Source organism: Helianthus annuus, chromosome 4 (genome assembly GCF_002127325.2).
Source record: "Helianthus annuus cultivar XRQ/B chromosome 4, HanXRQr2.0-SUNRISE, whole genome shotgun sequence".
Taxonomy (NCBI): domain Eukaryota; kingdom Viridiplantae; phylum Streptophyta; class Magnoliopsida; order Asterales; family Asteraceae; genus Helianthus; species Helianthus annuus.
The window spans coordinates 19,996,888-20,015,600 of record NC_035436.2 but is presented as its reverse complement, the minus strand read 5'-3'; the positions used below and the strand labels follow the sequence as shown (position 1 = coordinate 20,015,600).

At 36.1% G+C, this 18,713-nt stretch overlaps 1 protein-coding gene across 1 annotated transcript; it reads right to left on the bottom strand.

The window, feature by feature from the left end:
- Nucleotides 1-6,061: 6,061 nt before the first annotated feature.
- Nucleotides 6,062-8,061, bottom strand: LOC110886330 (bidirectional sugar transporter SWEET14). The gene is made up of 6 exons (XM_022134110.2): nucleotides 7,885-8,061; nucleotides 7,589-7,625; nucleotides 7,224-7,434; nucleotides 6,979-7,140; nucleotides 6,607-6,726; nucleotides 6,062-6,534 (listed from the first exon to the last, which is right to left on the bottom strand). The coding sequence occupies exons 1-6, from the start codon at nucleotides 7,934-7,936 to the stop codon at nucleotides 6,256-6,258; spliced, it is 861 nt and encodes a 286-aa protein (XP_021989802.1). The 5' UTR covers nucleotides 7,937-8,061; the 3' UTR covers nucleotides 6,062-6,255.
- Nucleotides 8,062-18,713: the final 10,652 nt, after the last annotated feature.

Below are 18,713 nucleotides of genomic sequence, written 5' to 3'. Positions count from 1 at the left end.
GTAAAATGTTATAATTTTTGTAGTACACAAGTTTATAACCTAATAATAGAAAAATAAAAAAAAAACAAAGTAAAATGTTCTAATATGTAAATAGTATATCAAAATTCTTTTTACCAAAAACATATTTTGAGGACTGTGTGTGTTACCTGATTACATTATATTTATTCAAGCCGTGTAGTACACGTCCTTATTCAGCTCATGTTATACACGGGTAATTAAAGATGTAACATTTTTATTATACAAAATATATTTAATCAACCCGTGTAATACACGAGGTTCTAACCTAGTTAACTTATAAATAATTGATGTATTACAATTTAAAATAATCGTTGTATCAAGTTTTTTTTTTCTGTATGCAAATGTATGTAAAATCATATAAACTAGTATTCAGGACCCGTGATTTGTGACAGGACTGTTAAACCAAACGCAAAATAGGCGTAAAATATTGAACAACACATTCTCCTTGCCGTGCGTTAACGCGTAAAAATTACACCAGGAAACGTAAAACATATAAAAGAATAACTAAGTCAACTTAGGACTCGTGCATTGTGACAGGGCCGTTAAACGGGGGGAAAATAGACGTAAAAACGTTATACCACACACTCGCTTTGCAACATGTTAACTCGCAAAATTTAGATTTAAATATTATACGAAAAAATTGTAAAACATGAAAAGTATAAGGGACCAAAGTTAAAAGTGGAAAAGTGTTGGGTTTAAAAATGAAAAAAAGTTTTGTGACAAAGTTGTACAAGATTAAAAGTATAGTTTTAGGATCCTGTAAAAAAGATATTTTTCGTGAGAAGTGTGAGAAGACATAAGAATTGACATGTAGAGATCATGTTTCGGATTTGGGCATAATGTTTTGGGTTATTTTGGCAAGAAAAACACCAAACATAACAATTTAAGACTCAATGCAAAGAATTCTAGGCTTAAAACTTAAAACACCATGCTAAGAACGTTAAGTAGTGTGTTTTAAGTGTTAATCAGTGTATTTTAAGTTTCACGCCCATAATACGTTGCATTGTGTTTTAAATTATTATGTTTGGTGTTTTCTTGCCAAAACAACCCAAAACATCATGCCTAAGTTCAAAACATGATGCCTACATGTCAATTTCTATATCTTCTCACACTTCTCACTAAAAGTAAAAGGGTTCTTTTTTACAGGACCCTCGCCCTAAAAGTATAAGGGTTAAAAGTAAAACAAAATTGAAAAAAAATAAAAATAAATCAATCAAGCGCAAAGTACAACCTCTAATGTATAAGAAAGTTGGTATATAATATAAAACTAGAATTACGACCCGCCGCAATGCGGCGGGGATTCTTTAGTTATAACTAAGTCGATTTAGGACCCGCACGTTATGTTGAACCTGTCAAACGGGAAAAAATAGACGATGTAAAAACGTTCACCCAAACACGCATGTTGCGTCGTGTTAACTCGCAAAATTTAGAACGAAACGTAAAAACGTTAAACCAAAGAGGCACGTTACGATGTGTTAAGTCACAAAATTTAGAACGAAGCATAAAGCGAAAAATTTGCGGAAACTGAAAACTATAAAGGACTAAAGTTGTAAGTAAAAAAAGTTGTGAGGATAAATTGCAAAAGAGATAAAAAGTTATGGGTTAAAAGTAAAAAAACAAATAGTTTTGTGTTAAAAGTAATTTATGAAATACTTTTGAGTGAAAAGTAAAAAATCAATTTTTTTTAAAAACCCTCAAAGATAAGGTTACAACAACCATATGCATAACCATTTTTTCTTTGAAAATACACCCCCGCGTTGCTACGGGGGGCATAAAACCATGTCAAATAGCATCAATGTCATACCATCGCCAGCGACCACCAACACTGAATTTGCGGCGAAAAAATGAGACTGAAACGTAAAACATAGAAAATAATAACTAAGTCGATTTAGGACCCCGCACGTTATGACGAACTTGTCAAACAGGAAAAAAATAGACGATGTAAAAACGTTGAACTACACACGTACATTGTATCTCATTAACTCGCAAAACTTATGACAAAGCGTAAAACGGAACGTAAAAATGTTGAACCACACACGCACGTTGTGGCGTGTTAACTTGCAAAATTTAGAACGAAGCGTAAAACGAAAAATTTGCAGAATATGAAAAGTACAGGAGACCAAAGTTGAAAGTAAAAAAGTTATTAGGTTAAACTGAAAAGATAAAAAGTTTAGAGCTAAAAGTTGTAACCCAAATAGTTTTGGGTTAAAAATAACACATCAAATACTTTTGGACCAAAAGTATAAAATCAACTTTTTTTTTTGGAAAACTCCCCAAACATAAGTTACAACTCCTAATGCACACAAAAGTTGATAATTTATATAGTGTATAATATAATGATATAATATAATATAATATAATATAATATAATATAATATAATATAATATAATATAATATAATATAATATAATAGAGACACGTCACCCAAAAATTTCAATAAATTCATAAATTTATACAAATCAAACCAAAATGACATAAATATAAAAAAAAAAATCTACACATTGTCTTTTTTTTTCATCATATGTATGCATCTTCAAATTCACCCAGTTATTATCTTCTATACTGACCATGACCCCGGATGTAACAATCTCCATCATTTGAACTTTATCCTCACTAAACTTCAAAATCATCTTTGTTGCATCAACTCCTCTCCTATTTGCAGAAACTTATAGACTGTAAAATATATCCATCACAAATCCCTTTGTAATTTGTGACTTATTTTTTCCAGACTAAATTAAATACCCTTTTTTTATTAGTGTGTAATCTGGTTAGGACCTCAGTTTGGCTTTATGACAAATCCACAAACATGTTTAGCTAACCTAGTCGATCTCAACCCACTGAGTTTGTGGTTTGACATGTTTATTTTTACAAATTTGTTGAAGGATATTTTATGTTGAAATTTGAGGGTTAAAAGAAGAATTGATGTTAGTTTGTGTAGTATAAACACGTTTTCATAGACATTTGTGTTTTTTTGTTATAAATTTGTAATTGTAGAGTAGTGATATTTACAACAGAAATAAATCGGCTTAAAAGGATCGTATAGGTGCCAACCCATGGATTCATGAGTTGGTTCAGGTTCGTGTCATACTCAAGTTCATATAAATTCATGTCCTATTTGATCCGTCAGTCCGTAAACATGATCTGTTTAACACCCCTAGTTAATTATATGATCTTGTTATTGACTAGTGATCGAGAAGAAACCCAAAAATACCCTTGATAGTAATTTGGGTAAGTAAGAAAATAAAGTTGGAGTATATATATGGTGACTTGATAGTGGTCATTTTGCATGGTAATTGACCTACAAGTCATATATTTGTATCATCAAAATGGCATAGGAACCTACTTGTAATTTCATAAAATAATGATCATCATTTCCTTAAAAGCCTGGAATAAATATAAGTGGAGAATCTTTGCTACAAGAAACAACACAGATCCCTTTCACTTTACACTTTCCATGGTTTTTGACTTTACTTTTTCTTTATCATACATACATTTATAAATACACACACACTTATATTTAACTATGTATCTAGACATGCATGCATGTTGATAATCATAGTGTTGGTAATCATGTCGGATTGATGGGTCGAAATTAGTGAACTAAAAATAATATGTGTAATCCGTTTATATATTTAAAAGTGTCGTATAGATTGACAGATTGCGACAAAAATGTTGTATTCAAATTGTAAACAAGTTAATCAGGCCGTAAAAGGGTTGACATTGGTAAACGGGTTGTAATAAAGTTTTGAATGAGCAATAACTAAATTGACTATAAGTTGAGACTTTTATATCTTTTCTTTTAACTTTATACGAGTTGACATATTGGAGATATGAGTATTTTTAGTGAATTAAACATCTATTTATAAATGGTTATACAGATCTAACACTACGTTTAACAAAATGGGTTGAACTAATCAATAAAGTTTTATTTAACATAACTGAGAAGATAATAAAGTTTTATATACAACCAAGTCTGTATTTACTCAATTATTAAAGTTAAAATGAAAGAAAAGACCCGTTAAAGTTTGAGGATCCATATATAAACAAGTTGCATATTACTCTCCACATATAACAAGTGATGTGTAAAGATGATTTTTGTTACATTCCAATTTCATCAGACTGACTTCCTTCCCCTTAATTCATCCGCACGTATGTTATCCCGATCCTAATAACCTTAAGAAAAGCACCATTCTAATTTAGCACATAGAGTAATAAAACTATTTGTTATTAATTAATTACTTAATTTAGATGTTCACAAATAGTGAGAAAATATTAAGATAAGTTAAAAAGACTAAAAATAATGAACTTCAAGTAAGAAATATAGAAGATATGCATAAAAGTTAAATATACAAATAGAAAAAGTTTTCTAAAAAGATACAAATAGAAAAAGTTGTATACGTCTATTAGAGATCCCTCAGTGTTACTTTTGTTGTTGATCGTCGGCAATATATTGTTCGTGTGAACTCCTAGTAAATTATGTCGGTGATTGTATCCTTGGTAACACACTCGGTAGACTCTTTGCCCACACCATTTTATATATGAGGGACTATCACCGACAAATTACGGATAGCATCCACTTTTATTGAGAGTTTTTCATACGGATAATTTACTCTTTAGATTCTCCACGGCCTTCGAATTTTGTTTTAAATAATTACAAGTAATTTTTTTAAACGGCTAAATTTGTACATCACGGGGATTGAACTCCTGATCTCCTACTACACAAAACTTTATCTAACTCATCAACATCAAAGACTTATTCCCAAGTGAATAAATTACACATACTATTGATGATAACCATTCTATCATTTTATCATCTCATAATTATTGATTTACATCTATCTAGATTATGTAATAAGAAAAAAAAATCTAAAATATCTGGTATTAAATAATTATTAAAAAAATCTGAAGAGATACGCTTGAATTTAATTGAATTATAAAAAGAAGGAGAAGAAGAAGATCTAGGATACTAAAACGTAGGTGGGTTTCGTCACCTCACGTTGATTTATAGTGAACCTTTCTTTCGATTACCTTTTTCTTGAAGCCTTTTTATCTCTATCAGAAGTTATGATGTCTTCCCCTAATCCTTAGGTCATTTTTCACATGTAAGGCACCTCAAATTAGTTAATATTTTATAAAGATTGATACTTACCAATCGATCATGATTAAATATTAGAACATCTTTAGATTAAAGTTAATCGATAATAAAGTGCTACTAGACTTATTTTAAAGAGTTAAGTGTCATTTAAGTTTATGCGGTTTTTTCACATTTTTGTCATTTTAGGCTAAATTCAAAATTGTATTATTTTTCTCCCTAACATTTTCGAAATGTGTTATTCTAGTTATAAAACTCATAACTCAGTTAGCTGAAGGACGGAAATGATATTTTACTCTAGAATTTTTTTTAATTTTTTAAACTTCTTTTATTATTATTTTTATTTATTTATTTATTATTATTATACACACACGAAGTTACGAGTTTTTAACTGAGGGTTATTTCTTTGAACTAAAATGACACGGTTTGAGAATGACATGGTGGAAAATGATACAATTTTGAAATTTAGTCTGAAATGACAAAAATAGACGAACCATAGGGACCATGGGCGTGGCATAGTGGGGGCCGGGTGGGGGGCGCCCGACCCCTCGAACTTTTCGTTCCGATATGTAGTTTTCGTATAGATTTTTTTAGGTATATACGTTTTCGACCCCCCGGTTTTATAATTTTTTTATGTATAATTTTTGGTCCGGTGACTTCCGACCCCCTGGTCGGAAATCTCAAGCTTCGCCACTGATAGAGACGTAAATGACACTTGACTCTATATTAAAATTATAAAGTGCTACTATGTGTCCTATGAAACAAAACATTTGTACCGTACCTTGACAAATTTTATGAGAGTGATATTTTATCTTAATAAACAACAATTTTTCCTCTTCTTCTTTAGTTTTGGAATTGTACTGAAGTTCTAATATTGCCTTTCAAAAATAAATAAATAAAGTTCTAATATGAACCAAAGATAATAGTAGGAAACCTAATGCTCTTCATGTATATAGAAAAAGAAGTGCCATAAATATAATAATAAATCGAGAATGCATAATATAATAATAAATCGAGAATACATTTAGCACCGAAACAATCTGAGGGTCACGTTAGCTAGGTACACACTTGTAGACAAGAAGTGTACAGTTATTTATAGAGAAGGTACACATTGACCATCAAACCAAAAACAATCAGGACCAATTTCAAGCTGGGACTTCAAGGGTGTTATTAGCCACAATCGGAGTACGAACAACAGCCACACCATGCGGATTTGGAACGTTTTCTGAGCGTATAAGCTCGTTTAGCTTCACCATATCGACCATGTGTTGATCTTTTACTTCTGGGACACTCGCTTCATCCATTTCACTCACTTTCTCTTTGAAATCTATAACTTTGTCGTCGATAACTGGCTTCTTATTCTTGTAGACAAAGTAAAGTATGATTTGGATGATACCGAAGGTGAATCCAAGTGTATTCGGAATCTGTGAAGAAGAAAGTGCGTGTTAGAAAATGTTTGATACGTATGAATAAAGTTTGTAAGCTAAAGAGCGTACCGCGATGTTTAAGTCCCCAAGAAATAGACCGTAAAAGAACCACATAACCGCACTGAGCGTGAGGGCAAGCGAAAGAAGAATCGGCATGTACTCAACACTTTTTGTCTTGATCACTTGTCTCTGAAAATTGTTTTTCCCAAAAATTTTTATTCTCTTATACTTTACATATGTACATATAGTAAACCTTTTTGCAAGTCACCTTTTTACAATATAGTGGTCTAAAAGTTAAATAAATTCTTACAATAAATCTTAGTTTGTTTCTTAGAATTATGTTTTTTGTAATAGAAGTCCTATACTTACTAAAAAACCTTAGATATGTCACTAGTTATAGTTTTTTTTTTTTTTTTTTTTTAAATTATGGTTTGTACATACCAGAACACCTAATGGTGCGACAAAAACGCACAAAGCAAATACAAGGCAAACCCATCCAACTATCACACCACGTTGAGCGCCTTTCGTGAGTAATTGAGTTAGGAGAACAATCAATCCGAACCCAATAACTATGAATAGTATGATAAGCTTCAAACTTTCCATCTACACATGAAAGAATGCTTCCGAATCAAGGCCAAGAGAAAGTAACAATTAATATGGCAATATAAAGATCTACACATGCATACCTTGGCTTTCTTTGGGGCATAGAAAACATAAACCGCGAGATAAAATGTTTGCACGACTATTCCAACAGAGTTGATGGTGATCAAAAGCATTGCATTTCCCTTTAGCAGCGCGTAATAGATCCAAAGCATTGCGCTAAACAATCCCACCACGTAAGGTATCGATTGAAACCCTTCAGTTGATTTCTTCTTGTAAATTTTATAGAATGTCGGCCTGATTTTTTTCAATGCAAGATAATTTAAAATTTAAAATTGATCAGAGCATATATAAACATAAACATAAACATAAACATAACCATAATTAAATATGAATATAAATTTAAATATTTAATCCTGATTTATGATGAAAAGAGGAATGAAAAACTTACAATGGTGAAACAAACACCATGAAAGAGACAATATTGCCTGCAAACAATAATAAAAACAAGCATAGTATATTAGTATTAGCTAGCTAGGGTTTGGATTTGTTACGTGCATGGCAAGTAACCTATATATTTCATGCATGCAATAAGTACTAATATATACTATTATTTTCTTTTGTGGTATGTGATCCTTCAATAGTATGATTACAAGTGTGTTAATTAGAAAGGATCAAAGTGAAATGGATATGATGTTGAAGAGAGAGAGAGAGATAGAAACATTTCTAGAGAGAGAGAGAGAGTACCCATAAGGCCAAATGCAAAAGTGAGGTGAGGGAATTGACCAGCAATCACCATTGTTACAGATTTTGCTTGTGAAATCACACACTCAAATCAAACAGTTACAGTGAACTGTTGGTGGTGGTGTTGTGGTGGTGGTGGTGGCTGTTGGTGGTGGTGTTGTGGTGGTGATGATGGTGCATAAGAAATGGTGGAAGGGATGGTATATATAGGGAGAAATGAGGGTAGTGGGTGGTGGGTCATGAGCCATTAGCATTTTACAAATTACAATTTTTTTTAGATTTCAATTATATCATAAAGTTTTTTTGGGAAATTAAATTAAAGAAGAGACTCAAGTTGTTTACAGGGTTTAAAGACTATGCAACTCAGCTTTCCCTTTTCATTATTTTCTTTTTAGGTCTCATATACTTCTTTTCCGATTATTTCGTGAAATACCCATAGAATATTTTCCACATCACAGTTATTATAAGAACGGAAATTGGCCTCTAATAATATCTAGTTGACATTATTGACTATTGCATACAGTCCTACTTTTAAATATTCCCTCTGTCAGTCTAACATTTCAGCTATTTTTCCTTCACCGGTCCCCCATTAAATTAACGTAGTTAAGTTTTTTTTTTTCCCGAATTACAAGCATATGTTTTAGGGCTTTTGATCAGAACGATTATACAAGTTCATTGATGTAAAACTTACTTGAAACGGTGATCCAAACGACTTGATTTTTGTTAATTGGAAGTTTAAACACCCGAATTGAAGCATCATTTTCGTCATTTGTAGCACCATCAATGGATTCGTATTGTCGTTTTGATCAAAATCCCTAAAACATATATATGTTTGTAATTCCAAAAAAAAACGTAACTCCGTTAATTTTTTTAACGGGGAACTGGTGGACGAATAATAGGTGAAAGATTGAATTGACATGAAGAATATTCAAAAAGAAGACTAACAATAGTTAATGACGTCTACTAAAGATTATTATAGTCGAATTTCTCATATAAGAAAGTGTTATGGTTTTTTTCAAGTGTATATGATTGTAAATAAATTAACAACTTATCAAATATCTATGTTGGTTCTTGTTATATTTTAGGTTTCAGACTTTGAAGATTAACTACTACATTTTATATATTAAATTTCAGTTAAACTATTTAGTTTTTTATTTATCATCTTTATAATTTCCATAATATAAATTAGCAATACATTGTTGCATTGTGTTGTACCTTAAGCATGGGGTTTTCTAACTTTTTTTTTTGTGATTTTTCACTTTTAACACGTTGTTGCATTATGTTGCTACTATATTTTTTTTTGTATTTTTTGTGATTTTTCACTTTTTGTCCGGTTTTTAGAATGGTTGGATCGGTTTTTGGAAGGGTTGTAGCGGTTTTTTATATATTTAGGCCTCACATACTTCTTTTCCGATTATTTCGTGAAATACCCATAGAATATTTTCCACATCACAGTTATTATAAGAACGGAAATTGGCCTGTAATAATACCTAGTTGCCGTCATTGACTATTGACAATCCTACTTTTAAATATTCCTTTCGTCAGTCTAACATTTCACCTATTTTTCCTTCACCGGTCGCTCGTTAAAAAAACTTAACGGAGTTAAGTTTTTTTTTTCTTTCCAAATTACAAACGGATATTTTAAGCCTTTTTATCAGAACGACGATACGAGTTCATTGATGTAAAATTTACTCGAAACGGTGCTCCAAACGACTTGATTATTGTTAATTGGAAGTTTAAACACCCGAATTGAAGCACCGTTTTCGTCGTTTGTAGCACTGTTTCTAGGTAAGTTTTACATGAATGGACTCGTATCGTCGTTCTGATCAAAAGCCCTAAAAAAACACATGTTTGTAATTCGAAAAAAAGACGTAACTCCGTTAAGTTTTTTTAACGAGGAACTGGTGGATGAAAAATAAGTGAAAGGTTGGACTGACATGAAGAATATTTAGAAATAGAACTGACAATGATTAATGACGTCTACTAAAGATTATTATAGTCGAATTTCTCATATAGGAAGGTGTTATGATTTTTTTCAAAGTGTATATGATTGTAAATAAATTAACAACTTATCAAATATCTATGTTGGTTCTTGTTATATTTTAGGTTTCAGACTCTGAAGATTAACTACTACATTTTATATATTAAATTTCAGTTAAACTATTTAGTTTTTTATTTAACGTCTTTATTATTTCCATAATATAAATTAGCAATACATTGTTGTATTGTGTTGTACCTCAAGTATAGGGTTTTTAAAATTTTTTTTTGTGATTATTCACTTTTTACCCAAAAGTTTTCATCTTTTGTATTTTGACACTTTTAATTTGTTTACTTTTAACCCAAAACTTTTCGTCCTTTGTAATTTAATCAAAAACTTTTTTATTTACAACTTTGGCCCCCATACTTTTTATCTTTCGTATGTTTTTCGTTTTACGTTTCGTTCTAAATTTTGCGAGTTAATACGTCGCAACGTGCGTGTGTGGTTCAACGTTTTTTTTTATATTTTCACATTTGACAGGAATGTCGCAACGTGTATATTTTCCCCTTGGTAAGTTCGCCGCAACAGGCAGATCCTACATTGACTTAGTTATTCTTTTCTACATTATTTTGCGAGTAAACACGACGGAACGTGCGTGTGTAGTTCAACGTTTTTACGTCTATTTTTTCATTTAACAAGTTCGTTGCAACGCGTGTGTCCTAAATCGACATAGTTATTTTTTATATGTTAAATGTTTCAGTCTTATTTCCTCAAATTAACTCACCGCAACTTCAATGTTGGTGGTCGCTACCAGCGGTGTGACATTGATATTATTTGGCGCAGTATTTTCAGACTCGGACCGGACAAGCCGGTCGGACCAGGAACCGCAGGTTGAGCCGGTCCGGGTCATGGTATCGAGCCGGAAATGCATTGAACCGGAGTTGAACTGGCGACCCGGCGGTTGGACCAGGAAACCGACCGGTCGGATCGGTTTTTGGAAGGGTTGGAGCGGTTTTTTATATATTTTTTCAGATTTAACCCCATTAAATTTTATAATATTTACGACACCTTCCGGTTCTTACTTCCGGCCCGTCTGGTCGGACCAGTTGGACCATTGAACCAGTAAGAAGACCGGTTTAACATCCAATCCAGTTCTGAAAACGTTGATTTAGCATAATTTTAAACCCCGCTGCAACACGAGGTGCTTAATTCTAGTTTACATTAATTCCCATGCATATAAATTTCATAAACGTCTTTATAATCTACATTAGTTCCCATGCATATAAATTTCATAAACATCTTTATAATTTACATTAATTCCCATGCATATGAATTTCATATTTTGCTTGTTTTTACTAAAACTATTTACATATCAAACTTTAACCCATTTTTAGATTGCGGGTTTGACTTGGGGCCATAGCTCAACACGTGGTGGATGTGGAGTCCATATGCTAATTCTTCAAAATAAGGGGTGTGCGGTGGTGTGGCTTCGGCTGGCGTGGCCAGCCATGTGAATTTTGTTATATATATATATAATATATGTCAACTATTTAAAATTTCATTTAATTAAAAAAACTACATAAAATAAAAAAAAAACTACATAAAAAAAAGATTAAAAACTTCATGATTTTTCCATGTCATATTTTTTCAAGATTTCTTGTTTCAATTCCAATTCTGGGCCGGTAAGGTCATTTGCAAGGGTTCTCTTGGTAACCAATGGGGTTGGTTGGGTCGTAGTTTTATTTCAATGGATGTATTGTAGAGGATTAAGTGGGTTTAATTTATAAAAAATAAGATAGAAGAAGTAGAGACGTGGTAAAAAATGGGTGAGTATTTATAATGTTTAAAAAAGAAAAATTTTAATAAATAAAGTAGCCGTTTGGCACCTCACCTCACCTCTCCCTCCCGCCCCACACCAAACTTCAAACCCACGCCAACGGGGCAACGTCGTGACCAACGCTGGGCCCGGTTTGGTTTAGCCTGCATTGCTTGACAACCCCCGCCCGAACCAACACCCCACTCCCCGCAGCGTTAGATGCCGACAGAAGGGATAAAGCTTCATTTCTTAACTTAAAAATTATTATTATTATTATTATTATTATTATTATTATTATTATTATTATTATTAATTTCTTCCGGGGTATTTCAATGCCCGCATTTGCATTTGCATTTACTTCTTAATCTGAAAATCCCGACTCTTTCCCTCTACAGTCTCTATGCTTCCTTAGCTCGGGCCGCAACCACCACCGATCGTCTTTCGCCGCTTTACGTTGTCGTTTTATGCCACTACACTCCACGCTGTCGCGTCACTGACAGGGAACGAACCTCGTTCCATTCGTGTGGTGTTTTGTTACAAGTGGTAAACGGAACACAATCGTGTTCTGCTTTGGCGTAGCTTAGTGGGGGCGGGCGGGAGGGAGCGGCCGACCCCTCAAACTTTTCGCTTAGTAGTGGAGTGTATGTAGTTTTTGTATAGAAATTTTTGGGTATATACGTTTTTTAACCCCGGTTTTATAGAAAGTTTTTGGTATATACGTTTTGGACCCCTCGGTCAGAAATCTCAAGATTCGCCACTGGTGTTCTGGTGATTTGCAAGGATTGGACTAGTATCCAGATATCGCGTTACACAACAAGAAAATGAAGCTAATGTAATCTCGTTAAGATGTTGCGTTAGGCCTTAAAAAGATTGTTTTAGGCTTATTGCAACCTTTATCGATGGTTGTATTAGAAGCGGTTGGAATAGACCTAATGCAACCGTTTCGAAGCCTAATGCAACCTTTTAGTAAGGGTGTACGGGGTGTTCTCGGGGAAGGGTTGCGGTGACCCTTGTCCCCGATCGGGAACACCGCCGCCATCAAAGCGGGGACCCGAATCGGGGGGGTCGATCGGCGTGGACTTGCCGCTTGCTTTGGCACGCTTTTCGGAATAATACCGTTGTCAAACGGTCACATTTATAAAAAAAAAAATTCAACTTTTTTAAACAATATATATCTAACCAACCTAAATCAATTTTTTTACCACACTCACCACTCTCAAACTCACACCAAAACTCTCAAACTCAAATCTTTCAAATACAAAATGGATTCCAAGCTTCCGTTTCTTTCTACCCTACCCGACTTTCCAGACGATGGAGATGCATCGTCAAGCGATACTAGCTTAATTTTCTTCCAAAATCTCATCCAACAAGCGGAGCTACTAGACACGGCATCGTCTAGTAAAAAAAATTTGTCCGTCGAGATCGTGAGGGGGGCCATGAGACACTCATGACCGATTATTTTCATGAAAATCCAAAATTTAATGACGATACTTTTCGTCACAGATTCCGTATGTCCAAGTCTTTGTTCCTAAAAATTGTTAGTGACGTGGAAGCGTATGACGAGTGGTTTAAAGAAGGCTTAGACGGGAGAATGAAGAAAAGTTTTACACCGTTGCAAAAGGTTACTTCGGCAATTAAACAACTTGCAACCGGTAACCCACCAGACGAGGGGGACGAGTATTTAAATATGTCTGAAAGGACCTCTCGTGAGTGCCTTGAATATTTCTGCGAGACGGTCTGTAAAAGGTATGGCGGTGAATTCCTACGTAGACCAACGAGCCACGACGTCGCGCTATTGTATCAGGCTCATGAGGAGAGGCATCACCTACCTGGTATGTTGGGTAGTCTGGATTGTACACACTTCGTCTGGAGAATGTGCCCCACAGAATTGCGTGGACAATACATGAGAGGCGATCATCAATACCCGACGGTTATGTTAGAAGCGGTGGCGTCTCAAGATTTGTGGATTTGGCATGCTTTTTGTGGCCCGGCGGGTTCACAAAACGACATCAACGTGCTGCAACAATCTCCATTATTTCTTGCTCAACGAAACGGAACGGCGCCAAATTGTCCATTTCAAGTGAACAACCACTTATACAAACGCGGGTATTATCTTACTGATGGGATCTACCCTACCTGGTCCGTGTTTGTGAAGTCTTTTCCATATCCACACGACCCGAATGAAAAAAAGTTCAAGAGGCAACACGAGGCCGCAAGAAAAGATGTGGAACGGGCGTTTGGTGTGTTAAAGTCGAAGTGGGGAATACTAAATCGTCCAATGCGTTCGAAAACGGTGAGAAAGATAAGGTCCATCGTGTATACGTGCCTTATTTTACACAACATGATTATAAAAGACGACGGAAGGGCGATAGCACCGGTACATATTCAAGATCCTCCAGTCGAACCCGTCTTCGATGATACAGCTTATACGGAGCTCATTGACGAAGACACGCATTGGAGACTAAAACACGATCTCGTTGAGCATCTCGGAAGTTTAGCTCTGCCTCACCTTGAAGTTGATTCGGACGACGAGTAGTTTGTTTTTATATTTTTCTAGTTTGAATGTATTTTTTTTTCTAGTTTGAATGTTTTTTTTAATTTAATGAAATGTCTTTTATTTAATTTTTATTTTTATTAATATTTTTTTAATTTGTAAACATGCATAATTTTACAAAAAAAAAAAAAAAAAACCCAACTCCCCTAAGAGGGGAGTGCCGCCATCAAAATGGGGTGTTAGGGAAGTTTAAGAGGGGAGTTGACGTGACACTGATTGATTGGTTGGGCGTAAGAGAGGGGACTCACCTCTTAGGTGAGCACCCCTTACACCCTAATGATCATCTTTAAGGTAAAGTTTTCTGAACACCCAATAGTTGTATTTGATTTTCTTTCCATTGGAAATTGGATTACGTACCGGAAAGGGTATCATTATTATTTTGATACAAATGTTCACTGATGATAAAACCTAATACGAAACCCTCTGTAGCTTCATTGAACAAACGATCCTAGAATATATGTTCATTGGAGACTCTAGATCACCGCAGATGATTATGTTCATTTTAATGAAAGATATCATAATTTTATACATCCAACCAAAGATAAAAAGGGGCTACTGGCGGATCCAGAATTTTTTTTAACCGGTTCCTTTTGATAGATTCTTACAAGTTCTTACTAATTTTTTTCCAAATCATACAAGATTTCCACTATTTTTTTTTTCCATTTTTTCTAACTCGAGTGGGTTCCTGGGAACCTCCAAAATCCCTCTGGATCCGCCCCTGAAAGGGGGTGCAGAATCACTATAGTATAAAGAGAAAGTGAGTGGTTATTGTCACACCCCCAAAAATCCACACGCGGAGTACCACCGCTTGGGAGCGTGACGTGACCAGGATCAAGCCATCAATCATATCAAACATAGCATTTAATAATAATAAAAGTCATTAAAGTAGTTCATCATGACATGATTGATGTTTCAAAACCAAGCATTGTTTAAGTAGCGGAAGCATTGTTGTAAACCCAAGTTAAAAATACTGAAATGTCATAAGTGTCTAACAAAGTAATACGATCCTTGTCCACAACGATCGGCTCCTCTTTGTGCAAGCTCCATGTACCTAACGATCTGCAAGGCATGTAACAGAATGATCAACAAACTAGTTGAGCGAGTTCACAGTAAGTAAATGCATAACAGTAAGTAACGAGTGGCTCTACTGGGCCGATAGTAAGTTGTATAGGTGGGGGCTTCCCATGTTATGTGACCACTAGACTATTCGTATCAACTACTCGTATCATCCCTGTTCTTCTTCCGAGAACAGTAGCGCGTATGGGGTGTACGTAGGTTTTACGCACGTATCCTTCACAACCGAGGATAGGAGACGCGGGGGTGTACATGGGTTTCACGTACGTATCCTTTGTACCGAGGATAGAAGTAAGTAATGCGTACACGTAGGTTTTACGTGCGTGCCTGACATCCGAGGCAGTAATTGGCATATGACCACGTAGGTGTTATTCTAACCTACGGAACCGTCCTGACATCCGAGGATCATGGTAGGTGATAGTCTAGGAAAAGCATATGTACGTTCTTAGTCAATTGTAACCTTTACCCCATTCCCACGACCCGGGAATCCCATGCCTTAGTAGGAGTGTGAACTCACCTGGGTTTGCTCGGCAGACAATAAAATGCTCAAATATACAGTAAGAGATCAACCACGTCCTATCATGGTTACTTATGCAAATTAGGTTCGTACTCAACTATTGCACGTATAAGCTACACGTGTGTACACATATAATCATGGCAAGAATCACGTATACAGTCCAGTACATAGGTCCAATCACGTAACAGTTATAAGTTCAATCATTTGGCCCAATAGATTGGGCCCGTGACAGTGTAGGTCCAAAAACAATGTGCGTGAAAAACTGGTCTCGAGTCGCAACCGACGATCTCGAGTCGCAACAGAGGATTACGAGTCGCAACCACTGATTACGAGTCGCAACAGGTGGTCTCGGGTTGTTAAGGTCCGGTTACGAGTCGTAATGGGACTCGCAACCCCGGTCTCGGCTTGTCATGGCCTGGTTACGAGTCGCAACGGGACTCGCAACCATGGTTTCGGTTCATGCTGTTGGGTTTCCGACTCGCAATCTAGGTCGCAATCAAGGATGTAACAGTTTTCCCTGATTTCATGCAGTTCAGTTATACGTATCAATTATCATCAATAGTTTCCAAAAATCAAATTAATTAACAGTTTCTATCCGGGAACTTTATAGATCAAACAAGGATAATTCACATATTCTTATCACGGACCCTAACCGAACATGCATGAACATATTTTAACATACGAGCAGAATCATAGCAATTCATATAACCATATAGCCGGAATAAATCAATTAATCCGATTAAGTCAATGCACACACATAGCCGGTTACAAGCACAAGCAATTCAGCCGATTTAACACTAAGAACATCGACTAACCAGTAATATATGATTCGGTTCTGTTCTAGCACATCAACATATATCACCGAAGGTAATTCTATATATTAGCATACACCCTAATCGATCATGAATTCCAAATACCAACAACACATACCAAGTCATACAATCATAGAATCACACTATTAAATACTAACCGAGATGTAAACAAAAGACGGAGCCGAGAACTTCAAAGGTGCGATCTCCGGTCCGAGAGAGAGACGATTCCGAGAGAGAGAGGGAGAGAGTTTGGTATGTGTGTTTGTGTTTTGCCAAAAAACAAAGAAACAAAACCCTTAATTCTGGTTTTGTGTTGCGAGTGGGGGAGTGGGCCGAGCCCACTCGGCTACCTAGTGGTTCCGTGAGCAAGGTGTGGCCCAAAGGGCTCGTGTACTCGGTTGTAATGTTATGCGATCGGATCAGTTGTGTGGTTTGGGTTCGTGTACATTCACATAACATATATACACATAAGGCACACAATAACGTATCATTCATATAAATTAAAGCCCGTAAAATCATAACATGTTCACATACGGTTCATAAAATAGGTCTAGAATTCGAGTTGTCACATTATCCCCAACTAATTGGAAATTTCGTCCCGAAATTTGGTATGCACTCACTGAGGAAGCTAGGTAAGTTATAGCGTTCACTGGTTTTCCTGGGGTGTCACATCCTCCCCCCGTTGATCTGGAATTTCGTCCCGAAATTCCGAAGTAGTAACTTCAGCCTCAGTAGTGGTTGCATTGTTCTCGAATAACTGGGGGTACTTTTCTGTCATCCTGTCTTCGCGTTCCCAGGTGTACTCTGGGCCACGTTTGGAGTTCCAACGAACTCGAACAAGAGGGATTCTCTTGTTTTTGAGGACCTTCACATCCCGGTCCGTGATTTCTACTGGTTCCTCGACGAACTGCAACCGCTCGTCGATAGTGAGTTCCTTAAAAGGAATGATGAGGGTTTCATCCGATAAGCACTTCTTTAGATTCGACACATGAAAGACATTGTGAACTGCTCCGAGTTCAGCTGGTAGGTTCAACTTGTAGGCTACCTTGCCAATCTTTTCTAAGATTTCGAATGGTCCGACGTACCCCGGATTCAGTTTGCCCCTTTTGCCAAAACGTACCACACCCTTCCAGGGTGAAACTTTTAGTAGAACCCGGTCCCCGACCTGAAATTCCAAAGGCTTTCTACGCTTGTCCGCGTAGGCTTTCTGACGGTCGCGTGCTGCCGCCATGCGTTGTCGTATCTGTGCGATCTTTTCTGTGGCGTCCACTACGATCTCTGGACCCGTAATCTGACTATCCCCCACCTCTGCCCAACAGAGAGGTGACCGGCATTTACGTCCGTACAATGCCTCGAATGGAGCGGATTGAATGCTGGTATGGTAACTGTTATCGTATGAAAACTCCACTAATGGGAGGTGCTTTTCCCAGCCGTTGCCGAAATCGATAACGCATGCCCTAAGCATGTCTTCAAGTGTTTGGATCGTTCGCTCAGACTGCCCATCCGTCTGAGGATGATATGTTGTGCTCATGTCTAATCGTGAGCCGAAAGATTTATGCATTGCTTGCCATAGTTCTGACGTGAATCGTGCATCGCGATCCGAAATAATAGAGGTGGGCACTCCGTGCCTCGAAACAACTTCTTTAAGATAGACGTCTGCGAGAGTGGAGAACTTGTCCGTTTCCTTAATCGGCAGGAAGTGTGCAGACTTGGTGAGTCGATCAACTATGACCCATATTGTATCGTTCCCACGCTGAGATTTAGGTAAGCCTGTAACAAAATCCATGGAAATTTCTTCCCATTTCCATTGCGGTATCTTAGGCTGCTGAAGTAGACCAGCTGGCTTCTGATATTCAACCTTGACTCTCGCACAGGTCAAGCATTTTGTCACACCCCAACCGATGGCGGAATCATCGGGGCGCGGCACTAGGCGAATCAGATTGCTCAAGAGAATCCATAACAACTATATTGCGATAATATTTATTACATTTGTCATCCCATACTAACAAACAATACAATCACGTAAGTCATCACAGATTTCTTGTCCTCTCGAACAATTCAAATCCGACAACCTAGATTTT

Bases quoted from the DNA above. Each gene is read 5' to 3' on its own strand.
- LOC110886330 (XM_022134110.2), bottom strand. From the start codon at position 7,936: ATGGTGATTGCTGGTCAATTCCCTCACCTCACTTTTGCATTTGGCCTT. The intron at 7,626-7,884 runs GTACTCTCTCTC...TATTGTTTGCAG, and splicing joins TTTTGCATTTGGCCTTATGG to GCAATATTGTCTCTTTCATG. The intron at 6,535-6,606 runs GTACGCTCTTTA...TCTTCTTCACAG, and splicing joins TTGGGGACTTAAACATCGCG to ATTCCGAATACACTTGGATT.